Here is a 26,711-nt window from a genome sequence, read left to right on the forward strand (position 1 = left end):
ATCGAACCTTGTCCCCCTCCCCCTTTTCTCGGGACCTGTGGCAATGCCTCTGGCTCACCGACACCGAGGCACCGACCCTAACCCATTCGTAGTCACATCTCGCCGCTACTGCCTTCCAAACTTTGACTGGGACTATAGGAACTTCGTCTGCTTTTGGCGACACATGCAGGTATCGCTTCCTTTTTGCATCCTTGGTGACTCTTTCACAGCAAATCATTAGGCACACGTACATTTTTTTCGCAAAACTAGTTGACAAGTAGAGGAAGGATTATGGTCGTCATTTCTACCGGGGTCCTCGGCCACTGTAACCCGTAACACCCACAAGAAGAAGAAGACCCGTTAAGAATTTGCATGGTACCGGCCATTTAAAAATTAAAAGGACCGGCAACATCAATAATCCGCGAAGATGCCTTTGGTCACAGTTTTTGGCGAAGTACGCCGATTATTAACTCGGAATTCTGAACTTATTGTGAAATCAGGCATAGTACCCAGAAGACATTGGAGAAGGCAGGGAAATATAAGTAGAACACTTCTTCACTCAAAGCTTAAAACTCACTTTGGTTTAGTTTCACAAATACGAGGAACTGATAGTGCAAGGTTGTCAACTATCAACGATCCGCACACCAGCAGGAGAAAGATCAGCAGTTGCCATCAGAACCAAGGAATCTGGGATATCTTCAGAAGGTGTGTTTGTTTCTATGCAGCAGGTTTTGTGTTTGGCATTTAACTTTTTACCTTGAAGTACTTTTGAGCCCCCTGATGCCACGCCACATCAAAGCTGTACTCATTTTACTCCTTGTATTCCTATTCATGTATTCCAGTTGGCTGGTGATGAATTAAATATGAACTCTAATACTAACACTCCTGCAAACTGCTTGGCATCCGATTGCCAACTGCATTATATTTCATACACAAACTTCAGGCAACTCATTGATGATCAGGAGAAACCTAGGGCACCAGAAATGTTAAAAGCCATTATAATATTTTGGGTGAGAAGAAACCTTGATGGTCAGTTTTACATACTGTTGTTGTCAAAACTCTCAGCATCCAAGTAGTTAATGGTACAAATGCAAGAGAGCTCCATTGCATTTAATTTTTTCCCCCCAAAACTGTAGCCTGTTATTTTAGTTAATAATGGTTTTGAAAAGTTTCAAAAATTTATTATTTTGAAGCTTATTAATTACAGCAAACTCCCAGTTATCTGTCATTGCAGTAGCTGGTGCTGCTGGCTTGGCTCTATTAAAGCAACATCTGGTGCTGAAATGGGACGTATGCAATATCCAGCATTGAGGTATATCAACTAGCTCATAAGTGGTAGCCAGCTGGCGCTGTATTGCTGTACTGTATCATTATTTTATTGTACTTTATGCTTAGTTTTCATCTTTTGCTCATGGGAACTAGGTAGGGTAGTGGATGTTGGAGTGGCCCTGGTGAGAGAGGATAGTGTTTGGAAACTCCCTGTACTGTTGTTTGCAGATGATACTGTATTGTTGAGTAAAGACGAAGGGGAGCTGCAAGGCTTGATGGATGAGTTTGGGAGAGTGTGTAAGAAACAGAATCTAAAGGTGAATGTAGGGAAGAGTAAAGTGATGGTCTTTGAGAGAGGTGAAGTCAGTGAATGTACAGCGAGGTTGGATGGTGAGGAATTGGAAAATGTGAGTACGTTTAAGTACTTGGGTAGTGTGATGAGTAAGGATGGAGGTTTGGAGGGTGAAGTGCTTGAAAGGGTACAGCAGGGAAGAAAGGTTGCTGGTTCTTTGAAAGCAGTAATAAGAAACAGGGAAGTGAGCATGGAAGTGAAAAAGTTACTACATGACAGTATTGTGATACCAACTCTAACGTACAGAAGTGAAGCTTGGACATTGTTTGAAGGACACAAGTCAAGAGTGAGAGCAGTGGAAATGAGTTATTTAAGAGGAGCCTGTGGAGTCACATGGAGAGACAGGCTGACGAATGAGGATATAAAGGAGCGTTGTGGTATTGATGTGGATGTGATAAGAAGCGTTATGAGGAACACACTGAGGTGGTTTGGCCATGTGGAGAGGATGGAGGGTGAAAGACTGACGAAGAGAGTGTATGTGAGTGAGGTGGAGGGGGGAAGAGGGAGGGGGAGGCCAAGGATGAGATGGAGGGATGGGGTGGAGAGGTATATGAGAGAGGGGGGTGTGAGTTGGGAGCAGGGCAGTGAAATGGCGGGGGACAGGGCGACTTGGAGGCGATTTGTTTGTGGCCACCCCAAACGGGATTGAGGCGTCTGGCAATAGGTAGATAGACTCATGGGAACTGTTTTAGGATAGAGGGTTGAGAAGGATGGTATGGTAACCCAATATCTGGCTTGATGCCGAATGTTGAGCCAATAGGAGGTACTATGCAATATCCGGTGTTTCATGTTATATGGCATAGGACATGGCTGAATTACAATGGATAATTGAGAGTTTACTGTATACGCTTGGCAGTTTTCATAGATCATGATAAATGGCCGCCTGCTACGTTGGGTGTTGAGGTAGATTCAGACCCAAGGTCAGTCTGTCACCAGTCATTTTGCCCATACTGACCAAACCTAATATTTCCTATCTGTATCCAGCCAAATTTAACATAATCATTTATTCTCGCTTGAGTCCATAATCAGTCCAGTCATTTTACAGGTGTTTGGTAGTTAGGTCTCTCCTGTGCAAACTCCCTTTCTTCTGCCACATCCATTGGAAATTAAGAATAATAGAGATGTAATATTAATTATTACATCAAGCCCATTGGTGGCCAGAACAAATCACATACCGGTAACTTACTCTACCCAATCACTGGCCAAGTTGTTGCCAGGTAACAGTTTTGTCATGGCCTTTGTGAAAATAACAGCTGTTCTCCTATTCCAGCTTGCTTTTTCAAGAATATGAGACTGATAACAATGGTAAAGTTGGGATATGTTTAACTCCTAAAGACTGCATTTTCAGCCGCAATTCCTGGTCGAATTTTCAACTTAGCAAGGTAAATTTTTTTCATTTTTCAAGAGCTTGAATTTACACACCTGAAAATGCTAGTCTCAGTCCCATAGGCCTAATGGTTGCCGCAAAATCGCCTGTCAAAGATTATAAAAGTCCCCCCTGATGGTAAGAGAGAATACAAAAAAGTATCAGCAGAAACCTAATTTTCACTAGAGAACCATACCAGAATCAATGAAATCAGTGTAAAATATGTTTCTATTGATGAAACTAGGTGTAGGAGTCAGCATTAGTTAAATTTTTTTTTTTTTCCAGTTTTGAAAAATTCAGCAGATTGCTAATTTTTGCTAAAGAACCTTACCAGCATCAATTAGATCAATGTAAAATGTATTTCTATTGATGAAGGTTGGTGCAGGAGTCAGCATGAGAAAAAAAAGAGTAGACAGACTGATCATGGCAGGGAAATTACTGCATCATATTCAGGACAAAGGATAGGGAGTGAGGAAGGTAGAGATGGGGTGAGGGATCTCTGGTGGGGGTGAGGGGGGATAAGACACACCCCAATGTGGGGGAGGTGGTGTGGGGATATTATGGTGGGAGGAAACACACACACAGCAATCATAACAGGGAAATTGCCATGTCATTTGATATAAAGGAAGGGTGGAAGGAGGTGGAGGGGGGTCTTAGGGGTGGGTGGGTGAGTGGCATGAGACACCTCCCCCTCATATAATGTAGATGTGCTATTGGTGAGTAGTTTGGGTGGGAGGGGACAGAGCAGGCTGTATCCTTTCAGCCAGAGGTAGATGGAGAAGTGGTGCAGGGGGTAGGGGGTCCCCCCAGAGACCAGGTGAGAGGGTGGGATCTTCCTTCCCACCACTTCGTCACCTAGTTCTGATTGGGCAGGAACCATTTACATATTAAAAGGAGCTGGCTTAGTGCTCGGCAGTTTTTGACAGACCTTCTACGATCATCAGTCATAGGACTCTACACGGCAAATGTGCAAACTGACAATCTTCAGTCATTGTACTTTAGGGGTTAAGTTAGGACTGAATTGCTCAGAGTTTAGGTTGTGAAATGGCATTGGGATAGGTTAATGCCTAAGTTCCTTTTAATTCACTTAATTCTGGGGAGGGGGGACCATATCTCGAAAATTGGTAATTTCTGATGAAAGTGAAGGTAAACATGAAGTGAATAACCTTAAAAAAAAAGAAAAAAAAAAAAAAAAAAAAGGATTCATCACCAGCTTGAGTATGGGCTGAAACTTAACGCTTAATCCAACCTAGCCTAATGTACAGGTATTTCATCTGACATAACCAGACATAGTGTAACCTAACCAGAACACCTTTGGGTTTTTTTTTTTTTTTTTTTTTTTTTTTTACTGATGTCTATAAAAGGATGCTTCCACCAGTCTCAGCAGTCCTGACCTTTGTGATCATAAGTGCCATACCAATATTAGGTATTTCGGGAATATCGGTGTATAAATGAATTAGCTACACAGTTTTGATACGTAATCCCTTTCATAAAATTTGCATTCGTTAATGGACACTCTCCTACTGTATGTTTGTTTGAGGTAACTTTTAACTTAATTTTCCTCTTTCAGCATTCAGCCAACTTGATTTCCTCACATTAGTTGCACAGTCTGCTGTCAGGAAGTTCATTCTGCTGTTATTACAACAAAAAAGGTGCTGTGAATATCTCTTTTAAATTCTATTTCTTTTCAATTATGCAATTTCATTGAGGTACCAGAGCTTTCTTGCAGACTGTTGAAAGAATGTCTTGTCATTCACTTTTCTTCTGGTCTGCAGTACTCTCCAATGTTGGCATCTCTGTGGGTTTCACAGTGAAACCCATTCATCTCTTCTTAGCTTTCCTTTGACCATCATAATGCCATGGTTTGTCATTATTACAACACCACTGGCTGTTGCCTGCTCATTGTTTTTGTTTACTCCTAGTAAGTATTGGTAATATGTTACCAATAGATTTTTCATTACCATGTCCAAGAAATACATGGTATTGATAGATAACTAAAAGTGAAGATGGGGGCAGATATCATGAGGCACTTATCTTTGGTGCTCATATCCATAACTTAGGCTTTCGAGCCTGTGGCAGGTTGTTTACCCACAATATTAAGAAACAGGACCACTGTCAGTAGAATAACCAAAGGGGTGGCAATGTTGCTGGCCACCCCTGAAAACTGCTTGGGCGTTACAAATTTCCAAGGGAATATTTGGTACCCCTGGACCCTTTTAACTCATTAAGTTCAGGGATTTCCTGAACTCCTTGTTTTAACAGTACTGCCACCTCCCTAGCTACTGTATCATCACTTCTGTTTTATCCACAATTACTTTCAAACTTTGAAACAGTGATGTGTCATGTCTCCATGGTTGTTCAATCTGTACATGGATGGGGTAATGAAAGAGGTACAAGGTAGGGTAGTGGATGTTGGAGTGGCCCTGGTGTGAGAGGATAGTGTTTGGAAACTCCCTGACTGTTGTTTGCAGATGATACTGTGTTGTTGAGTGAAGACGAAGGGGAGCTGCTAGGCTTGGTGGATGAGTTTGGGAGAGTGTGTAAGAAACGGAATCTAAAGGTGAATGTAGGAAAGAGTAAAGTGATGGTCTTTGAGAGAGGTGAAGTCAGTGAATGTACAGCGAGGTTGGATGGTGAGGAATTGGAAAATGTGAGTATGTTTAAGTACAGTACTTGGGTAGTGTGATGAGTAAGGATGGACGTTTGGAGGGTGAAGTGCTTGAAAGGGTACAGCAGGGAAGAAAGGTTGCTGGTTCTTTGAAAGCAGTGATAAGAAACAGGAAAGTGAGCATGGAAGTGAAAAAGTTACTACATGACAGTATTGTGATACCAACTCTAACGTATGGAAGTGAAGCTTGGACGTTGTTGGAAGGACACAAATCAAGAGTGAGAGCAGTGGAAATGAGTTATTTAAGAGGAGCCTGTGGAGTCACGTGGAGAGACAGGCTGACGAATGAGGATATAGAGGAGCGTTGTGGTGTGGATGTGATAGGAAGTGTTAGGAGGAACACACTGAGGTGGTTTGGTCATGTGGAGAGGATGGAGGGTGAAAGACTGACGAAGAGAGTGTATGTGAGTGAGGTGGAGGGGGGAAGAGGGAGGGGGAGGCCAAGGATGAGATGGAGGGATGGGGTGGAGAGGTATATGAGAGAGGGGGGTTTGAGTTGGGAGCAGGGCAGTGAAATGGCAGGGGACAGGGCGACTTGGAGGCGATTTGTTTGTGGCCACCCCAAACGGGATTGAGGCGTCTGGCAATAGATAGATAGACTTTCAAACCTTTGTGCCAAATTGGAATGCACAGAAATGAGAATGTTGAGATGGATGAGTGGGGTGTCACTGAATGGCAGAAGTAATAATTTTGTGCTGCAAGAAAGATCTTAGCTTAAGAAATATTAGTGAAGTAATGTGAACCAGGAGATTAAGTTGGTTGAGACAAATTGAGAGGAGACGGGGAGGGGGACTGGCCTAGGAGCGTCAAAGATGTGAATGTGGAGAGGAGAATGACCATAGATAGACTGCAGATGATGTAGGGGTGAGGTCCTGTGTGGAGAACTCTGAGTTAGGGGACTGAGCAGGGCAATGTCTTAACTTTGTGACACATGAATGTGTGCCACCAAGCAAAAAGACCTGTACATAGTGCACTAGCATGGATACCATAATGGTCTCTAAATGTGAATATAAACATGCGGTAATAATTTATAAACATTTTTCTTTAATACACATCATCCCTCCCAGAGCTCCGTTTGGGAGTTATGCATTGGTGTTGCGAGCGGGAGAGGTGTCTGCCCCACAGTCAGTACCAGCCCATATAGAATGTCCACCCCATGCTGTGACAGGAGAGCCCCAGCCTGGTCCTGCAGAGCCAGAGATGAAGGCAGCTTGGCAGATTAAAGCCATGAGGGAGGCTTGCACCTTTGCCGCCCAGATCCAGGCTGCTGTTGGTTGCAGTATTAAGGTATGGTTAGGAACAAACTTTAATGTAGTATTTCGCCTCTTGCTTCTTGCTTTACTGAGTAATATTCCTAAGCTAAGAGAGACTTTATGTTTCTCTGCCCATAGTTGATACTCTCTAATGTGATGTTTTGTTAAAGAAAGTGACTGACTTACCCCCAAGTGTGAAGTAGACATGGTAGAATAGTTGGTGAACTTTTGTCTCCGAATAGGCCTTTACAGATTGGTAGATTATTTTATTTAATAAAAGAATAGCATTTAGTCATAATGCAGCTTAAATGATGTTTGCTACTACTGTCAGTCCTCACTTAAATTTAGGATACATAGTGGCAAAATGCTACTCCAAATGGAACAACAACAGTGAGATAGACTTTGGTCCTGGACTGAGGTGTCAGAAGTACAGTACATAAATCACTCATTTCTGATTTCAGAGCAGTTTGACTCCCAAGCAAAGGTACATGAAGAACAGGTCTTAACTTAGTAAGATAGCATACCATAGTAATAATGAAACTGCTTATAAGTGAAAGAATATTAAACTTTCATATTGTATGTACTGTATATTGGTTTTATTTAAAAAATTGTTAGAATAATAGTTATCATCTTTCCCACTAATGCTGTAAACTCAGTTACCTGTAGTCGCAGTATCTGGCCCAATACAGTATCCGTTGTTGCTGGCTTGGTTCTATTAAAGCAATTGCCAGTGAAATTATGCAATATCTGGCACCAAAACTGGATGTTACCGACAGTTCTATGCAATATCTGGTGTCGAGGTGTATCAACTGGCCTGGAAACAGTAGCCAACCATCACCGTATTACAGGCAGACCCCGAGATACAGTACCCCTAGATGCGATACCCCGGCTTAGCGATGAAGGTAGAAATACCACCCTTTCCCGCCAAACAATAGCCAGACCCCAGTAAAATGATGGGTGTTGTTTTTTTAAACCGATTTTGATGATATTTAGACTTAAAGTTTGTGTTTAGGTTGATTTATAAACTGTTTTTAGACTTAGATTAATGTGTTTGTCATAGGTTGGGTGATGGGGTGAACATTGTCATTTTGGGGTACAGCATACTAAGTTTGATTTTTTCCAGACTTAATTTTGATGATTTTCAGATTTTATTTTTGGCTTTAGGTTAGTTATTAACTGCTTTTAGGCTTGGTTTAGCTTTTTTAAAGCTATCTGGGGGTTTAGGTTAGCTAAAAACTTGTTTTGGGACTCACTGGGGTGGGTTTAGGACTTGGCTGGGGGGAAACCCCAGGCCCCAAAATGCATCCCTATACTTTACATGTTAAATCTACCCCGAGATATGATACCCCACCTAGCAATGGGTTTTTACTTAACCAATTGCATCGTTAAACTGGGGCATGCCTGTACTGTATTGTATCATTACTGTATTGTATTTTATGCTTAATTTTCATCTTTTACTCAAGGAAAAGCTTTTAGATTAGTCAAGATAGTAACGTAGTAGGTATCTGGCTCATGGGCGAATATTGAGCTGATGAGGGGTACTTTGTAATATCTGGCATTTCATGTTATTGGGCATAGGGCTTGGCTGAATTATGTCAGATAATTGAGAGTTCACTGTACATCCACTAATAAGAACAGAAAAATGACCCACACATTTATTTACTCAGTATTCATGACTTCAGAAAGTATAGCTCCATCTCACAGACTAAATGATTGATACATAAAAGAGAATGTTGTGAGTAAGTTAATAAAGTTAGCCTGTCTCATGTGTTTCTTCTGTCTTGTCTGAATGTAGTGAGGGCTGGAAGTTAACCTGCTGTTCCACTGTATCTGTTTCATACTTAGGGCATGAACAACAGTTTCCTCCTTAACAAGCTTATCTTTGGGCAGAGAAATGTACCAAGCCTCTCAGCTTTGGAATACTGTATATGAAGTCATTATTCTCTCTCTCTCTCTCTCTCTCTCTCACTTCCCCCCCCCCTTTTCTTTATTTTAGAAGTCAGTGATCTTTTGAGTATGCTAGTACTCTTGCATTGTCAGTGGCTCCACAAAATTAACTGGTTACAGTACTGTCAGTGTATAGCTTATTGTATACATGTACTCTCCATGATTTTGCTGTGCTATTTAACTTTGTGTGTACTTTACAGGCAGGGATGACAACAGATGATATAGATGTTTTGGTACACAGATGTTCAGTGGAAGGAGGAGGCTACCCATCTCCACTCAACTATTTAGGTTTCCCAAAGAGTGTTTGCACCAGCGTCAACAATGTTGCCTGCCATGGCATCCCTGATGACCGAGTGCTGGTGGATGGCGATATCGTCTCAGTTGATGTTACAGTGAGCATACAAGGATACCATTTTGTTAGTTTGGCAATCTTATTTTGTGTGTGAATGTATATACCAGTAGATATATTTTTATGTAAGGAAACAAGACCCCAAAGTCATACCATGCAGAGTCATTCTTTTTAAGAAACTTCAAAAGAAGCCAAATTCAGTATCAGTTAATATTGAGATGCTTGGACACGAATCAGTTAAAGGATTGGAGGTCATAGGCAAATGGAAATACAGACACAAAAAGACAGTTCCAGAGTTGACCCATTGTGTACATGAATGACTAAGAGTATTGGTTAACATTTGCACTAGAGAGCTGAATAAAAACAGAGTGTGTGTGTTCTGCTCTAAGGCTGCTGCACTGGAGGAGGAATGCAAGCGGTCATTTTGAAAGTGCCAGTAACCATTAAAGTAGCATCAGTAAGGAGATAAAGATGCAATAATGCAGTGAAGAGAGAGAGGTTGAAGAGAGTCAGTTAGAAGATGGGAGTTGATAAGACAAAAAAACCTTTGCTCTGTGCTGTTTAAAAGATCTGTGTGTCAAGCCCCCTACTTGAAAGTTGTACTCCACAGGGGTAAAGGAAACTCTTATAAAAGTCAGCAGCTGTTTGGGGATAAAGAAAGGATGGAGTTGGCTTAGCACACCCAGTTTCTTGGGAGTGGTTTTTGTATGGGATGTAGTGTAATCTTCCATGATTGGTCATGAGAGAATGAATCCTTAATGATATTAAGAAATAGGAGGATTGAGCTGTATAATGTTTAATATTAAAGGATATTACAGACAAAAACTGTGACTGGTTGAAAGATGTACGAGTTGAATTTTGGATACATTTAAAGGAAGGGTTCTTTTACCCGTCATAAATATAGGCAAAGTCAGAAACTAGGTGTGCCATAGCTTCATCCTGTGATAGCTGAAGTACAGGTACTGTAGGTCTCAGAATGATAGATCACTGCAGCAGTAAAGCATTTTTGACACCCTGTGTGCTTAAAAAACTTGGTAGAACATTAAATCTGCAGGGGTAAAAAAAAAAAAAAAAAAAAAGCACCTCCAACTGTATCATGGATGCCACAACTCCACACAGCACACACCATACTCATTCCTACTCTCACTTGGTTCTGCTATCCCAGCTTCACATGCCAATCTAGATTATAGAAACGTCAGCCATACATATAGTGTAATATGGCATTGTAGATGTGTTTAACTGTGTGGTAAGGATAGAGTATCTGCAGTCCTGAACCTGGTTGTGTTAACAGTATTGTTAATGGTGGTGAGTGAAAATGCATCTTTACTGAGAATAAGGTTATGTAAAACTATCATTGGTAAAGTAATACAGAGCCATTAATGGAAGTCATTGTGTGTGTGTGTGTGTGTGTGTGTGTGTGTGTGTGTGTGTGTGTGTGTGTGTGTGTGTGTGTGAGTGAGTGAGTGAGTGAGTGAAGATGGCAGTGTTACCATGGCATTAGTGGGTGTTATCACATTACTTAATATGTAATGAAGTTAATGACTATGTTTTTATTACATTCTGATTAGTTAATTATGCTCTGTTAATTTTTTATGTTGAGAGGGAAGTGTAAAGTTGGCAGTGTGACAGGGGCAGGGAGAGAAAAGGGTAGAGACAGCTGTCTGCTGTACCCTGTTCCCAAACAAGTGGTAGAGTAATCCAGTCACTGTAGCTTTGCTATTCTTTTGGAGTGTTTTTACATGGATTGGCTTTTGCATGTTTTTTTTTTTTATGTTGGTACAGGTATTTAAACATCATTCTGAGTACATAATGAATGGATGAAGCAGGGTAACTTAGGTACTGTCAGCAGAGCTGAAAGTACTCACTTCCTTCATTTTGTTTACATTTTTAAAAGGAAATGGATGTTTTGTTTGTAGGTCACGAGACATCAGGGGCAAGTAGGTTTCTACCACATTGAGGATATCAGTAGAGACTGGATGAAGGACAGTAGCATCAGAGCAGAGAGTACTACTCAATCCAAAAGACCAAAACTAGTTTCCCCTTGAGCAACACCTAATTTTAGTACAAATTCAGTTTAAATTGAACTATTACTGTTCCTAACACGTGTTAATAGACATTCTATTGTTTTAGATATACGGTACAGTAATAATGTATGTGTTGTGGTAGGTGGGGGCGCTCACCATCCACTCACTCGATGTAGTGCTGCGCTGGGTGTCTTTTTTTTTTTTTTTAAATAACACAACGGAGGAAGGAAAAACAAATGGAAAAAAAAAATAATCCATACACCAGATTACTGGTGTCCTCTGTTCATAAAATATCTGTAACAGTTAGACTTGAACAGTTGTAGGTTGAAATTTGGAGGAAAACAACTCTGGGGAAGCGAGTTCCAGAGAGATGCAGTTCGGGGAATGAAAGAATTCTGATAGGCAGAAGTTCTGCAATATAGTTGAGTGACATTCCAGTCATGAGCGCTACCAGATGCCCATGTAGCACGAGGGAAGGCATGGAGAGGTGGCACCATGGACGCAACTTCGTCTGAGCATTTGCCAAAAAAATATCTGTAAAATAATGCAAGGGAGGCAACATTCCTTCTTACTTGCAGGGGAGGTAGTTTATATGTAATGGCAGGGTTGTTAATGATTCTAACAGCTTTATTCTGAATTTTGTCTAGTTGTCTTAATGCAACCTCTCCACAACCATCCCACAAGGGTGAGCAATATTCAAGCTGAGAGCGCACATGACTCTTATAAATTATAGCCAACTGCTCATCAGCGAAGAAGTTACGGACTCTGTACAATAATCCAAGTTTCTTTGAGGCGGTTTTAGCAAGTGGTCTGACATGAGAGGTCCAGCTGAGGGCACTGTTAAGTGAGACACCAAGAATTTCAATACTTTTGGAGATGGGAATATTAGTAGCACTGAAGGTAATGTACGAATCTGGCAATATCTGTCTATTAGTAAACTGTATATATTTAGTTTTACTAGCATTAAAAGAGACAAGGTTGTTTTGTCCCCATTCACTGATTGTAGATAGATCTTGATTAATGGAGATGGCTGTACTGAGTTGAGAGGTAGAGATATTAGACTTTGTAATTGGATGTCTGAGTGTGAATGAACTATGTAGTGTTGAGTCATCTGCATATGAGTGAATGGGATTGTGAGTGACAGATAAGAGATCATTAATGTGAACCAGAAATAGGGTTGGCGCCAGAACTGATCCCTGCGGCACGCCGGCGTTAATAGAGTGGAAATTTGAATATACATCATCTACTTTTACTCTTATTTTCCTGTCACTAAGATAAGAAGAAATCAAAGGAACAAAAGACGTTAGTCCATAGCAAGGGAGTTTGGACAGCAGGGAACGGTGCCATACTATGTCGAAAGCTTTAGAAATATCAAGAGCTACTGCATGAGTTTCTCCAAAAAGATCAATTGACTGATGGATCGTATGAGTTAAGAGATTGAGTATGTCAATGGTGGATCTTTCGCGGCGAAAACCGTATTGTCTATCACTAATTAAGTTGTTGGATTCAAGATGTTTAACAATATGCTTATTAATTAAAGTTTCAAATACCTTACCAAGAGAAGATGTGACAGCTATTGGTCTGTAATTGGAGGGGTCAGACGAACTTCCTTTCTTCGGAACTGGGTGGATATTGGCTTCTTTCCATGAATTTGGGAATAAAGAAGTACGTATGCATAGTCTGAATAATTTAGCTAGGACAGAGGCAAGTTCAGGGGGACACTTTTTCAAAACAATTGGCGGAATTCCATCTGGGCCTGGAGCTTTGTTGGTAGGTAAATTGTCTAGGATGGATTTTACGAATCTTGTCTGTATTTTAAGTGGGGCAATTTCGGGAGAATCAAGTTCCAGTACCGAGACATTCTGGCTGGTATCATCTATGGTAGAGTTTCTTCCTTCTTCTTCTTTTTTTCTTTCCTTCATTCTATCCTCTTTCTCTGCATATGGGTGACTTTACACTTCCTCTTCTGTCTTTCTTTACTTCATTCTTTCCTCTTCCTTCTACTTATGGGTAACTCTACACTGAGTGACAAGTCAAATGGTTTCCTGTACACCAGGAAACTATTTACTATTCTGGAAGGTAACCATATAACCAAATTATGGCTCGTGGTGGTTTAATGGGTGAAAGGTGCTCCAGTCAGATTGAGCCTGTGTAGGTTTATATCCAAGGGATGGGGGGTTTATTGCTCATGTAATGCCACTCAGGAATGAGTGAGGCTGGTCACTTTCATCTTAAATGTCAGGACCAACTTGCCTAGCCCCGGGCTTAACACATGATTGGATGATGGATGGATGGATGGATGAATAATGTATGTGCACTGGTCTATAAGGCCAATGTGTTACGTGGCTATGAACCTTTTTTTATGCTGATTTTGGACGGGTTAGTAATGGATACCATCCCAAAGGGTCAATTCTAGGATTTCTGTTAACACTTCTACTTTGAGCCCGTGTTATAACTTGAGTTGTACAACAATAGATCACCTAACAATAATGTTTTGACTAATGTTTCCTTATTATTTGGGACCTACTTATAACTGCAGTGATGGATGCTGTGAAAAGCAGGTGGTACAGTTATATGGAGGGTGGCGTTTTCAGCATATTAGGGTATAGGGTTTAGATGTCCAGCTGAGATCATTGATGAAAAGAAGGAAGAGAGAGATGGTGACAGCAAAGAAACCTAAAGAACACCTTTATTGATAGCTGGAGAAGATGAACAGTTGCCATCTACAACGGCAGGTATAGAACATCCAGAAAGGAAGCAAGAGATGCAGGCACAGGTAGAAGATTAAAAACTAAGATGGCAGTTTGGAAATTAAAGATATGTGCTGGACTTTGTCAGAAGCCATTGATATGTCAAGTGGGATGACATAGCTTTTGCCTGAATCAGAAAGGAATGTGAGATCACTATTAAAGTGTCTCAAGTGGAGCATTTGCTGGCAGTCTCATCAAAGCCTCATTAGTTAACCCTCCTACACCTCCCCATTCCGAACCTGTCAGGATGACCCGATGGCACTTTGACAGGGCAGACTGGGATGGATTTAGAAATTATCTTGCTGATGTTCCATGGCAGTCTTTCTTCTCTAGTGATCCCAATTCTACCCAGTCCCACATTTGTGACTTAATACTAGCTGGTATGGATTTATTCATACCAAGTCAACAATTCACTAAAAGATCAAACTCTCCAAAATGGTTTGATGGCAATTGTGCCAGAGCAACAGCCCAAAAGTCATTAGCATATAACTCTTACTTAAAATCAAAAACACCTGAATCACTCTCCCAATTTAAAATTGCTAGAAATCATGCAAAAGCTGTATTAAATCTATCTAAATCAAACTTTCTTCAAAAGCAAGCATCAAAACTACTTAACAACCCTAATGACAATAGAATATTCTGGTCAACTCTTAATTCTTTCAATAATAACTTTAACAAGTCATCTTCCATTCCCCCACTAAAATCTTCAGATGGCAATATTACAAATGACCCACGTGGGAAAGCAGATATCTTTGCTAGTACCTTTGCAAGAAACTCTACCATAGATGATACCAGCCAGAATGTCTCAGTACTGGAACTTGATTCTCCCGAAATTGCCCCACTTAAAATACAGACAAGATTTGTAAAATCCATCCTAGACAATTTACCTACCAACAAAGCTCCAGGTCCAGATGGAATTCCGCCAATTGTTTTGAAAAAGTGTTCCCCTGAACTTGCCTCTGTCCTAGCTAAATTATTCAGACTATGCATACGTACTTCTTTATTCCCAAATTCATGGAAAGAAGCCAATATCCACCCAGTTCCGAAGAAAGGAAGTTCGTCTGACCCCTCCAATTACAGACCAATAGCTATCACATCTTCTCTTGGTAAGGTATTTGAAACTTTAATTAATAAGCATATTGTTAAACATCTTGAATCCAACAACTTAATTAATGATAGACAATACGGTTTTCGCCACGAAAGATCCACCATTGACATACTCAATCTCTTAACTCATACCATCCATCAATCAATAGATCTTTTTGGAGAAACTCATGCAGTAGCTCTTGATATCTCTAAAGCTTTCGACAGAGTATGGCACCGTTCCCTGCTGTCCAAACTCCCTTGCTATGGACTAACGTCTTTTGTTCCTTTGATTTCTTCTTATCTTAGTGACAGGAAAATAAGAGTAAAAGTAGATGATGTATATTCGAATTTCCACTCAGTTAACGCCGGCGTGCCGCAGGGATCAGTTCTGGCACCAACCCTATTTCTGGTTCATATTAATGATCTCTTATCTGTCACTCACAATCCCATTCACTCATATGCAGATGACTCAACACTACATAGTTCATTCACACTCAGACATCCATTTACAAAGTCTAATATCTCTACCTCTGAACTCAATACAGCCATCTCCATAAATGAAGATCTATCTACAATCAGTGAATGGGGACAAAACAACCTTGTCTCTTTTAATGCTAGTAAAACTAAATATATACAGTTTACCAATAGACAGATATTGCCAGACTCGTACATTACCTTCAGTGCTACTAATATTCCCATCTCCAAAAGTATTGAAATTCTTGGTGTCTCACTTAACAGTGCCCTCAGCTGGACCTCTCATGTCAGACCACTTGCTAAAACTGCCTCAAAGAAACTTGGATTATTGTACAGAGTCCGTAACTTCTTCGCCGATGAGCAGTTAGCTATAATTTATAAGAGTCATGTGCGCTCTCAGCTTGAATATTGCTCACCCTTGTGGAATGGTTGTGGAGAGGTTGCATTAAGGCAACTAGACAAAATTCAGAATAAAGCTGTTAGAATCATTAACAACCCTGCCATTACATATAAACTACCTCCCCTGCAAGTAAGAAGGAATGTTGCCTCCCTTGCATTATTTTACAGATATTTTTTTGGCAAATGCTCAGACGAAGTTGCGTCCATGGTGCCACCTCTCCATGCCTTCCCTCGTGCTACACGGGCATCTGGTAGCGCTCATGACTGGAATGTCACTCAACCATACTGCAGAACTTCTGCCTATCAGAATTCTTTCATTCCCCGAACTGCATCTCTCTGGAACTCGCTTCCCCAGAGTTGTTTTCCTCCAAATTTCAACCTACAACTCTTCAAGTCTAACTGTTACAGATATTTTATGAACAGAGGACACCAGTAATCTGGTGTATGGATTTTTTTTTTTCTCCATTTGTTTTTCCTTCCTCCGTTCTGTTATTTAAAAAAAAAAAAAAAAAAAAAAAAGTCGGAAAGAAGAATAAGATTGGAAAGATGCTTCAAAAGTTTTAAAAGAATAGATTAAAAAAGACTTTAGATGCACAGAATATTGAAGCAGCTGGGTGACAGAGGACTAGAAATGGTCACCCTTCATTGGTACTGGCTGAATGAGAGCAAACGTCTTGCCAGGAGGGAAGGTGCAAGTTGACAGACAAAGGGTGAGTGTACCTAAGAAGTGTATCAGCACAGAAGCATGGTTGTTGAGAAAAACAAGAGGGATTCCATCAGGTCCGTACACCTTATTAGTACCAAGGCCAGTGGGGGCAGAAAGTACATCTTTTGAAGAGATTTTAATGCCAGGAATGAGGAAGTCATAGAGAGGGAGGAGACAGAGGACTAGAACTGGAATCATCCAAAGTGGAGTTAGTGGAGGAACTCAGGGTGAAGAGTTCTGCCTTATCAGTCAAAGAAATTGCTACAGAACCATCAGAAAGGAAAAGGGGAGGGAAGGAAGAAGAAGAAAAGTTATTGGAAAGGTTTTTGGTAAGTTTTCAGAAGGAGCAGGAAACATTTTGATAAGAGAGTTCAGAGCATTTAGTATAAATTAAATTATTCTGTGAAAGACAAAGAGCAGACTTGACACAGTTGTGGGGAGAAATTTAGAGTAGATTAGATTCAGAGGTGGGTTTTGTGGCAATACTTCATGTAGGTTTCCTTCAGTTGTGAACAGTCCTAGTACTGGCCTGATTAAACCAAGGTTTCTTTTGGCTTAGTCAGAGAGTAAGTAGGTGGATGGCTACTTTCAACCCTAGGGGGTACTACGATGAGAACGAAGTGTGGCAAAAAGCTTGATAATTAGCCACACAGTCATCACTTGTAGGCTGGATACATTCAGCCGTAAGTACAGTCACTTTGGGATCATTTGTCTCGGTGACTGTACTGTACCTAGTCAGAGTCCAAGGAGAGACCGTCACTTTCTTACAACTTTTATTACTATCTATCTATCTGTAGCCCGACGCCCTAATCCCGCAAAGGGTGGCCGCAGACAAAACGCCTCCAAGTCGCTGTCACCCACCATTTGACTACCCTCCCCCCAACTCACCCCTCCCTTCCTCATATACCTCTCAACTCCATCCCTCCACCTCATCCTCAGTCTACCCCTCCCTCTCCCTCCCTCCACCTCATCCTCAGTCTACCCCTCCCTCTCCCTCCCTCCACCTCACCTACATACACCCTCTTAGTCAGTCTTTCATTCTCCATTCTCTCCACATTACACAACTCAAATTCCTCTTTTCCCAACAGCATCCAACAACTGTTTGGAAGTACAGTATTGAGCTGTATTTATCACTTGTTTAAGCTTCCAGTACATAGAAAACAACAAGTGTGCCATGGCCAACCCCAGTGCAGGGATTCTTAAAAAGTAAGCATGGCATCATTTTTATGTTATGATACGTCAGTGGATAAGAAAATGAAATGGTATGCTTCTGTGCTAGAGACAGTAAACTCTGTAATGCATGAAGCATACTCAAATGGCTCTCCACCATGGAAGCAATAATCATTCCAGGGAAAAATCGAAAGTAATCCCTCGACTATCCAAACAAACCATGGATGCTGTGATCTGGCTGTTTGAAACTATTATTCGCACATTTTTAAATTTCATCTGGACAAAATGCTTGTGCTCTGGTGGAAATTATTCTGTGCGAGCATTTTCACAAATTTTTTCATGTTTCTTCATGTCACAGCAGGGTATGACCCTGCAGTGGTGATTGCTTATGTGTGGTTGATGAGTCTGCTTGACCATGGTAATTTCCTGGCTGTGGTTTGTAGGTCTGCTTGACCAGATAGAATAGTGTTAAACAACAGGAACAAGTGTTGTGTGATATGCTGTTGTGGCCTTTTACAGTGGCTTTCAAAGTTGTGTATGAAGGGGGGCCAGGGGAGAAGTCCATCAAATAGATGGATCCACTTTCTGGAGATGCCTTGGGCTCTGTTACATAAGAGGCAGTGGCTCAGTCGGTAGAGAGGTGGCCTGCTGTCCTACTGGACCCTGGTTTAAATCCACTCTGGGGCAAGGAACAATTTAAGGATTTGAATTTCATGAAATCAGACTTCACTGATCTACCAGAAGACCCACTGACATGTCGTAAAAATAGCCCCACTAATATCAGTACACCAGTCCTGTATGAGACAGCCCTAGCATGGATTCAATATGGACAGTGGGTGTTAGTGCCGAAGTGGTGACATGAAGAGAGGTGTACTGTATGTAGAAGGACTACTGGGCTTTGAGAGCAGGCTGTGAAGCCTTTGCCCAGAGTTTAACACACACACACACACACACACACACACACACACACACACACACACACACACACAAAGGATAATTGAAGGAGTACTGTAGTACTGCCAGAGGGCCTCTAAATCTGCAGCTACATGTACCACAGACACCTCTTCTTGTGAGGGTTTGCAGGACTCACCGGTGCAGTGTGACAAGATAAGGTGACGAGATTGAGATCAGAAGATGCCAACAGAGATAAAAAATTGACATAAGCTGAAGGATTACTGTAGTTTTAAGAAAAAGATAGATATGTTGTCAGTCTCCAAAGCAGTGAGGGATACTGGTAGGGTGCTGTACAAGCTATAATATATATATCCATGTTTTGTACAGCACAATTATTTAAGTTTGTTTCAGTTAAATTTGTTTGGTGATTAACTTTGTTCTTCGCGTACAGTTGCTCATGATTCACATTAAATTTATGTTAAAACCAGAATTTATATCTTATTATTATTATTTTTTTATAGTTCAGTCATGAACCGAGTGGTAGGTGGTGGCGACCATCATCCACTCACTAAATATAGTGGTGCCTACTTCTTCCTTAGCCTTTATTATTCTTCTGCCGTGCCTGCCCTCCTCTCTTCATATTTCTTCCATCTTTCCTGTCACTTCTTAATGCTTCTCTTTCCTTTACAGGTGGCTTTACATTGAGTGACAAGCCAAATGGTTTCCTGTAAGCCAAGAAACCATTTACAACGTTGGGTGGTAACCATATAACCAAACCATACGTGCTCCCTACATGTCAACAAGTGGGTTGGTGGAGGGTTAGTGCCCCTCCCCGTAAAACAAATAATTCAAAGTCAAATGGCCACCCCTTATGGGATTATGGTGTCTGACAGTAGATAGATAGTCATGAACCAGAAGCATATTTCACTTGTGCATGAGACTTACTTACTTACTGTACTTGTATGTTGACAGGTGTACTACAAGGGGCATCACGGTGACTGCTGTGAGACGTACATGGTGGGTGAGGTGGATGCAGTGGGTCAACACCTTGTCCACGCAGCACGCAGGTGTCGGGATGATGCTATTGCTATCTGTGGCCCTGGTGTTCCCTTCACAGCCATTGGTTTGTTGTTAGTGTTTTTTGCAATTATATAGTAAGAACTCCTTTAGTCAGACTAATTGGTGCTTAAACCTGTTTGACTTAACTGTGACCACACCATCCCTAGGGGGAATTAGAAAATTTGGGTTTCTAAAAATTTGTTGGAGAAAAAAAGCACTTGAACCCATCCTAGATGGCAGTTTTAGAAAAAAATTATATTTTTCTTATAGAATGGTTACATACTGGTACTATGCAAATAAAAAATGACTAGAAAATAGTTTTTATATTCTCAAACTTACACAGTAATTACACTTAGGTTTATGCATACACTACATTTATGTCCCTGGCAGTTCACATTATTTCATGAGGAGAACTCAGTATGCATTCTTTCATGTTGGGAGCCAGACTGTAACTGAATGTAGGTGACAGTTAACCACTGACCAACATCAAGCCACAGGCAAACAAAAATTGCATCCTACTTGTGGGACTTTATGACAATAGATGTTCAACTTAAGAGGTCCTGCTGTAGTATCATTTCCTCTTGTTATAGTATGATTGGACTTTATTAGTATTGTTTCTTGCCACTGTAGTACCATTTCCGTATTAGGTTAGCCATTTACTTTAAAACTGGTTTTCTCTTCTATAGCATGTTCATTTCCAACTTGAAGATCATTAACGTCTTTCAGTTCAGTTGATGGCCAGGTGTAATCAGATTAGAGGGTTTATTTGACTGCTAACCATGAAGAGGTAAGAGGAGCTTTCAGACGTGAATGGATCAGTGTTGTGATGAGAAGGGGTAGATTGAGATGTTTCTGGCATGTGGAGAGGGTGGTGAATGACAGCTGGGTGCGGAGGGCAAGGTGGGTCAACACTGAGGGTAGAGCTGCAAGAGACGGCCTGAAAAAGATGGGGGAGGAGGTCATAAAGTGCCACCTCGGGGATAAGGGATTGAGTAGAGAGCCATGGATCGAGCAGCCTGGATAACCGCTCTTAACTGACCAAGGTTGATGCATGCAAGCTTGTTTGAGTCCTTATAAAGAAATGATGACAGTTCCACTGCATAAATTAGGATACTTTATTTTATCCTGCTACAAGTTTCGAGTGTTGAGTTGTGGGAGTGTTCCCTTTCTATCAGGTAAAAACAAACTGATTTTATATTCTTTTGTTTTAGCTGTATCTTTCTTATCTTTGTTTCACCACTGGATTGTCAGATTTCCCATTCATGTTCACTGTCAAGGAACTTTCAGAATTGGTAAAAACCCACCGAATTGGAGGAAGATGAGAAACACAAGTCTAAAAGTATGGTATATTTACAGTATGTACATTGCCATTTAAATAACAAGGTGACCTGGACTACTGACAACTGGCAAACAACCAGTGTAGTTTATCACTGAGCTGCTGCAGATTATCCAGCACATTGATCAGACAGTGCTAAGCAGAAGCATTGTAAAATTTATTACGAAGAGGCCCCTGGCTGTTGAAGGAGGTGGGCCCATCTGAAATAGTACAAGGATGGACAACCTCTCACAACGGTCCAAGTACCACATTCTAGTCAGCCAAAAGGGCTGGCTGGAAAAAGACTCCTCCTCCACCCGGCCCTCAGTGGAAGTCGGGTCCCTAGTAACAAAACATTTAAAACAAATTACAAAAAAATACTGCAAATAATATGGAACTTAAAATAAACAAAAGATGTCTTTACATTATATCATTCCAATGAGAACAGGAAAAGTATTATAACTTCACAATCCTTTAAGGCCGAAAAGTAAGAGAAAGTAAACACAAATGAAACAAACATAAGAACATTCTTACCCTAGTGAACTGGTTGATGTCGGCAGATCAAGTGACTCCAAGGTACCTTGACCCAACCTAAGTTACCTCTGATTCAGTTCAGAGGTCTCAAAACAAAGAAAACAAATTCAACCCAGACCAGAAACTGCTATACAGAAGGGTGAAGCTCAGTGTACCGAAACAATGGTCGAAGCAGCTCAAGGGTAGCACTGACTCTACTGAACACCAACTGAAATAAAGCAAAACCAGACAAACACAAGTTATTAAATATACACATGGAAAAAATTAATTTTCTGTATAACAAGGGATTAAACTGTTTCATTTATCCCACAATAAATACATAAATATATGTATGCCTTTACAAACACCTTTATTTAGATGGTTTCTTTATATTTAATTTTTTCTGCCATGCAGTGCACAGCTGTTGGGATGAATCTGCTGCTCTCTGTGGCCCTGGAGACCCCTTTTCTACCATTATTTTGTCTTTATAGCATGATTTATTTATTTATTAGGGATTCAGTTCAGTACCATACAAGACTATATATTGTAGTTTTTGGAGTATCCTTCGTAGCTTTATTTTTTCTCCAGTATTGGCAGATTTGTCACATTGGTTAATGTCGCCACTAAATCGTTTCTTGCAGCCTCCACTGACAGACCCCTTGATACTAAACAAAAGCTTGAATGTGGAGTCAGTGAGAGGATTGCAAGGAGGTTTTTAAAGGGCCCACAATAATTTATGTATCAGAGAATTTGGTGCGGCATGAGAATAAAAAGTCCAGAGAAAGAGCAGTGGAATTGGGATTATTGAGGAATGTGTATGTAGAGTGTACAGAGTGGATAGGATCAGAAATAAATTGATTTGTGAAAGATGAGTAAGGAACTCTGTACACACTGGAATTGAAGAGAGTGAATTTAAATGGTACTGTCATTTGGAGAGAATGGGTGTATATAGGGTAGTGAATGTGGTATATGTTTGAAGGTGGAAGGAGGTGTGGTAGACTATAGGTGGATAGATACATGGTAAATGAGTGTGAGAAAGTGAGGTATGGTGATTGGGGTTAGTTAACTGACAAGAAATCAAGCTGCTTGGATGAATATTGTATAGAGGAGTGCATGACAGTGGTTTGGCACCTTTATATTAATTTGAGAGTCCTTGGATTGACTATCTGGTAGGTAATATGAAGTGCATATGTGGGAAGGTTATGCCTATAAGTTGGTGAGGAGTGGTGATTGAATGAATGTGTTGTCCATTTTATTGGGCATACTGTTATTTAGTTCTACCTCTGTCTTGTTTCTCCTTTTTGCTTTGTGGACCCTAACTCACCACAACTTTTGGTGGGGTGATGACGATGGAGAGGTTATAGCAACAGTTTTCATTAACTCTTTTCACAGTACATAAAGATACACACAATACATAGAGTAAATATATAAAGGACAAATGACTTAGTCCTTCCTCCTGGCAGGTTGCAAAGTTGAGGATGTGGCAGAGCAAGAGAAAGTGACAGTAGTGCCATGCTTTGTTGGTCATGGAATTGGATACTATTTTCATGGACCACCAGACATTTATCACAGCTGTAAGTATGTGTGTCTCTTGACATTGTTGCTGTTTTACTCTTAGATTAGTGTTACAGTATGATTCAGATTAACAAACATACTGTACTCTATTTCATTCATTTGATGGAGAATTTTGTCCGTATGCAGCCAATTTCACATAGTAGCAGAATAAGACATTACCACAACACTGCATCCTTTTTACTGTGCATTTTCATGGCTGTAGTCATATTCTGATGTTAATCTATAGTTATAGGTCATCATTCAAGTACACAGTACAGTGAAAAAGATATATAGGTAGAGGTATGAGCCATGGTTTTATATCATTCTGTGCTGCCTCCATACAAAGACCTTTTATTGGAGGTTTGGAGCTTTTCTAGACTGCTTAAGTAATAGTATCATCACAAAGTGTTCTTCCCACACTCAAATAAAGCGTCAAACTGTGACCTTAACACTGAACCAGGTCTTCGAATTTGAAACCCTGGTTACAACTTCATTCCAGTCAGGGGTTGTCGTTGTTCAGTAATAGTCTGTCTGGCAATGCAGATCCATCAACTGCAGGCAAGCGATCATCCCTGGAGGGCCATCCCATGCATTGGTCTGATATTTCCTTGCAAGGCACAGGGAAAAGTGTGGTGGTTTGGTTCCAGGATGGATGGTGCATTTGTCTCCACCCAATTAAGGGCACCATTGTAAGCCCCACATCACCCCATTATTTTGTTATTTGGTTACCAACCAGTAATGTAAATTGCTTCCATGATTACCTGTAACCATTAGGCATATCACTTAGTGTTGACTTGCCTGAGGAAGAAGTAGGCAGCACTACATCAAGCCAGGATTCCTAGGGCTTGAATGGTGAGTGAATGAAAGCATGGCCCATTGGATTGGGCAAACTTGGGCTGTCTGGACATTGCTACTCCTCATTCTGCCCTAGGGTAGGAAAGGAGGTCTGGGTGATGATGATGATGATGATTTAAAAAAAAAAAAAAAAAGTTAAATCCCTCATTCTGCTTACCTCACAATGTTATGTAAGTTTATTAGGGCACTTTTTAGATGATATATAGCTACATATTGCTGTGTAAGGTAAGAGCATGTGCATCAAGAATCTTTTGAGTGGATATGAGTGAGGTGGAGGGGGGGAGGGAGAGGGAGGCCAAGGATGAGATGGAGGGATGGAGTGGAGGTATATGAGAGAGGGGTGTGTGAGCTGGGAGCAGGGCAGAATGGCTGTGGACAAGGTGACATGGAGGCGATTTGTTTGTGGCCATCCCTCATGGGATTAAGGCGTCTGGCAATAGATAGATAATTTTTTGTTTTCTTCCATGATCCTTCTCCTATATCGCCCAGACTCTTTGAACCGTTTCAGGAAGGAATAATTAGAACTGCTGCAAAAACTCTTCATTGATCAGGTCTTAAAATTTGGATTGTTAGGATTATTATAGGTCATCTCCAAATCCATGAATTTTGTTCAGACCTTCTTAATTCTTCCTAAGTTGGTCTTAGACAGTATTTTCTGGTGTTCTGGTATTGCAGTGTGTACTACATTATCATCATCATCATCATATACTGTACTTTATTGAGACATGAGGAACATCAAGTTTGTGTTAGAGTTACAGTATTATTTTCTTTTCACAGATAATGACTATCCTGGGATGATGGAACCTGGAATGACATTTACCATTGAGCCCATTGTAGCTCAGGGTCGGCCTGATGTAACCATACTGGAGGATGGATGGACAGCGGTCATGAACGATAATGGCCGTGCTGCCCAGTTTGAGCACACCGTACTCATTACAGAGGATGGCCATGAGATACTCACCCAACTCCCTGGCAGCTGAAGAAAGGATTGGCATCAAATTTGGTGGTGTGAGAATTGGATACTGTGAGAGTATGCTGCAAGTGGCACCCAGGTTAGCATTAAAGTTTGAACAGTTGTTGGTTGTAGAGATGCAGTAGGGGATAAATGTTTGCCTGCTATTCCAGTGTCTCCATCGCACTTAGGGTACATCTATTACTTTCCTCCTTGGTGTATCATATCAAAGAGAAGCATCAGTGAACAGAGAAACATACAAAACTTTTCATAGCTTGGGAATATTAGCCAGCAGAGGAAAGTGGAAACTACAAAAGATGAAATATTAGGTAAATGTTCTTGACAGTAGTGGTACGGTAGTAGTAGTAGTAGTAGTAGTTTAACCCTAGGTTATATTGTATATGAACCTGTGGATTGAAGACTGAAGTTGTCCCTCTCCTGCAGCCTACCATCCTCCTTCAGGAGTTTGGGGGGGGAGGTAGGTGAGCAACATTTATATAACCAGGCATCTCCTCCCCAAGACTATTGGTCCCATGAAGTGAAGGTGTCCCTTGCTAACACCTCCCTGACAGTAAATATCGTTGTACAGTATATGCTGGTATTATAATGGAAGTAGTAGTTGGATTAGGACTGATGTTTGACAATTAACCCCTTCTGTCCAAAGATATATCTTTCATTTTGATTTGCCATCTCGAATATATTTTATTCAGGTTTAGGGAGGCTGTTCAAGCAGGAGAGGTTAGTCATTGCCTTTATTTACTCCTGCACTACATGAGGCATTCACAGAGCTAATTAAAATCATTATGAAGTAACAGAAGTAAGTCACTGAAATATGTCATGAGATTGAAGGGGTTAAGGATTGATAGAATTATTAGTAGGTACTAGTAGTAGTTGTACTCCCAGGTCCATCAGAATGTGAACACAGAGGAATGCAGACTGAAGTTGTTCCATCATGCAGCCCACCATTCTCTATATAGGGGATGGGGAGGGAGTTGAGGGATGTTTGTATAGCCTGGCAGCTCCACCACCAATACATATCTATGCTACTACAAGGAGGAAGCTCTCACCAGCACTGAGTAATGGCTTAGATGTGCATATATACAGGAAATCCTTGTTTTTAGTCTGGGATATATCTCAAAATATCACACTATATGTACAGAGGGTAGTGTAAATTGTGGAAGGCTGAAAGTTCTTATTTATAGGTGGCAGTAGAACTTTGGCAATTTTTCTGCTACAGTGGACTAACTAGCTAATATGTAACATAAGAAAGGTGATGTAATGAGACTTACTGTATGGGATGAGTATGGTAAGTGTGAGGAAAAGATATTTCAGTATTGTATGCTGATTAGAATGCAAAGAATGGTGATTGGTATAATAGAACACAATGGGAAGCTGTCTTGTGATGGATGAGTTTGGTGCTTTAAAGGCCAGTGATTTTAATAACAACCAGTCACATAATGCCTCTCTTTGTGGTGTAGGGGCTGAGGCTTGGGTGCTGTAGTACAGGTGGTTTTACCCCCTCATTATGAAAATTTAGTTTTTATAGATTATAATATGTGCTCATGCATGATTTTATTAACTTAAGAGATCTCAGGAGTGTAAAGGGGTTTATGATGGTTGTACAGTAGGCCATTCATATATGTGTGGCTCCAGGTTGTTGGGTTCTTTTATTTGTGGAGACCAGATGGCCATTTTACAAGAACATATGACAAGCTTCCTTAACCTTTGAGAAACATCTAGAAGCATGCAAAAACACCTATAGGGTTTCGCACAGTAT

The 26,711-nt window shown here is 40.8% G+C and overlaps 1 protein-coding gene across 1 annotated transcript; it reads left to right on the forward strand.

The window, feature by feature from the left end:
- The first annotated feature begins 43 nt into the window (after nucleotides 1-43).
- On the forward strand, nucleotides 44-24,962 carry LOC145397629 (methionine aminopeptidase 1D, mitochondrial-like). Its single transcript, XM_080270672.1, has 7 exons — nucleotides 44-169; nucleotides 545-684; nucleotides 6,702-6,921; nucleotides 9,035-9,226; nucleotides 19,659-19,809; nucleotides 23,037-23,147; nucleotides 24,760-24,962. The coding sequence occupies exons 1-7, from the start codon at nucleotides 44-46 to the stop codon at nucleotides 24,960-24,962; spliced, it is 1,143 nt and encodes a 380-aa protein (XP_080126798.1).
- Nucleotides 24,963-26,711: the final 1,749 nt, after the last annotated feature.

This window comes from Coenobita brevimanus, chromosome 5 (genome assembly GCF_032717465.1).
Source record: "Coenobita brevimanus isolate Jiangsu-jjx chromosome 5, ASM3271746v2, whole genome shotgun sequence".
NCBI classification, from domain to species: Eukaryota; Metazoa; Arthropoda; class Malacostraca; order Decapoda; family Coenobitidae; genus Coenobita; species Coenobita brevimanus.

What these genes read in the sequence shown, in the direction of transcription:
- LOC145397629 (XM_080270672.1), top strand. Translation starts at nt 44, where the DNA reads ATGCCTCTGGCTCACCGACACCGAGGCACCGACCCTAACCCATTCGTA. An exon ending in GCTTTTGGCGACACATGCAG is followed by an intron (nt 170 to 544) that starts GTATCGCTTCCT and finishes CTTCACTCAAAG; the next exon opens with CTTAAAACTCACTTTGGTTT. An exon ending in ACCAGACATTTATCACAGCT is followed by an intron (nt 23,148 to 24,759) that starts GTAAGTATGTGT and finishes TTCTTTTCACAG; the next exon opens with ATAATGACTATCCTGGGATG.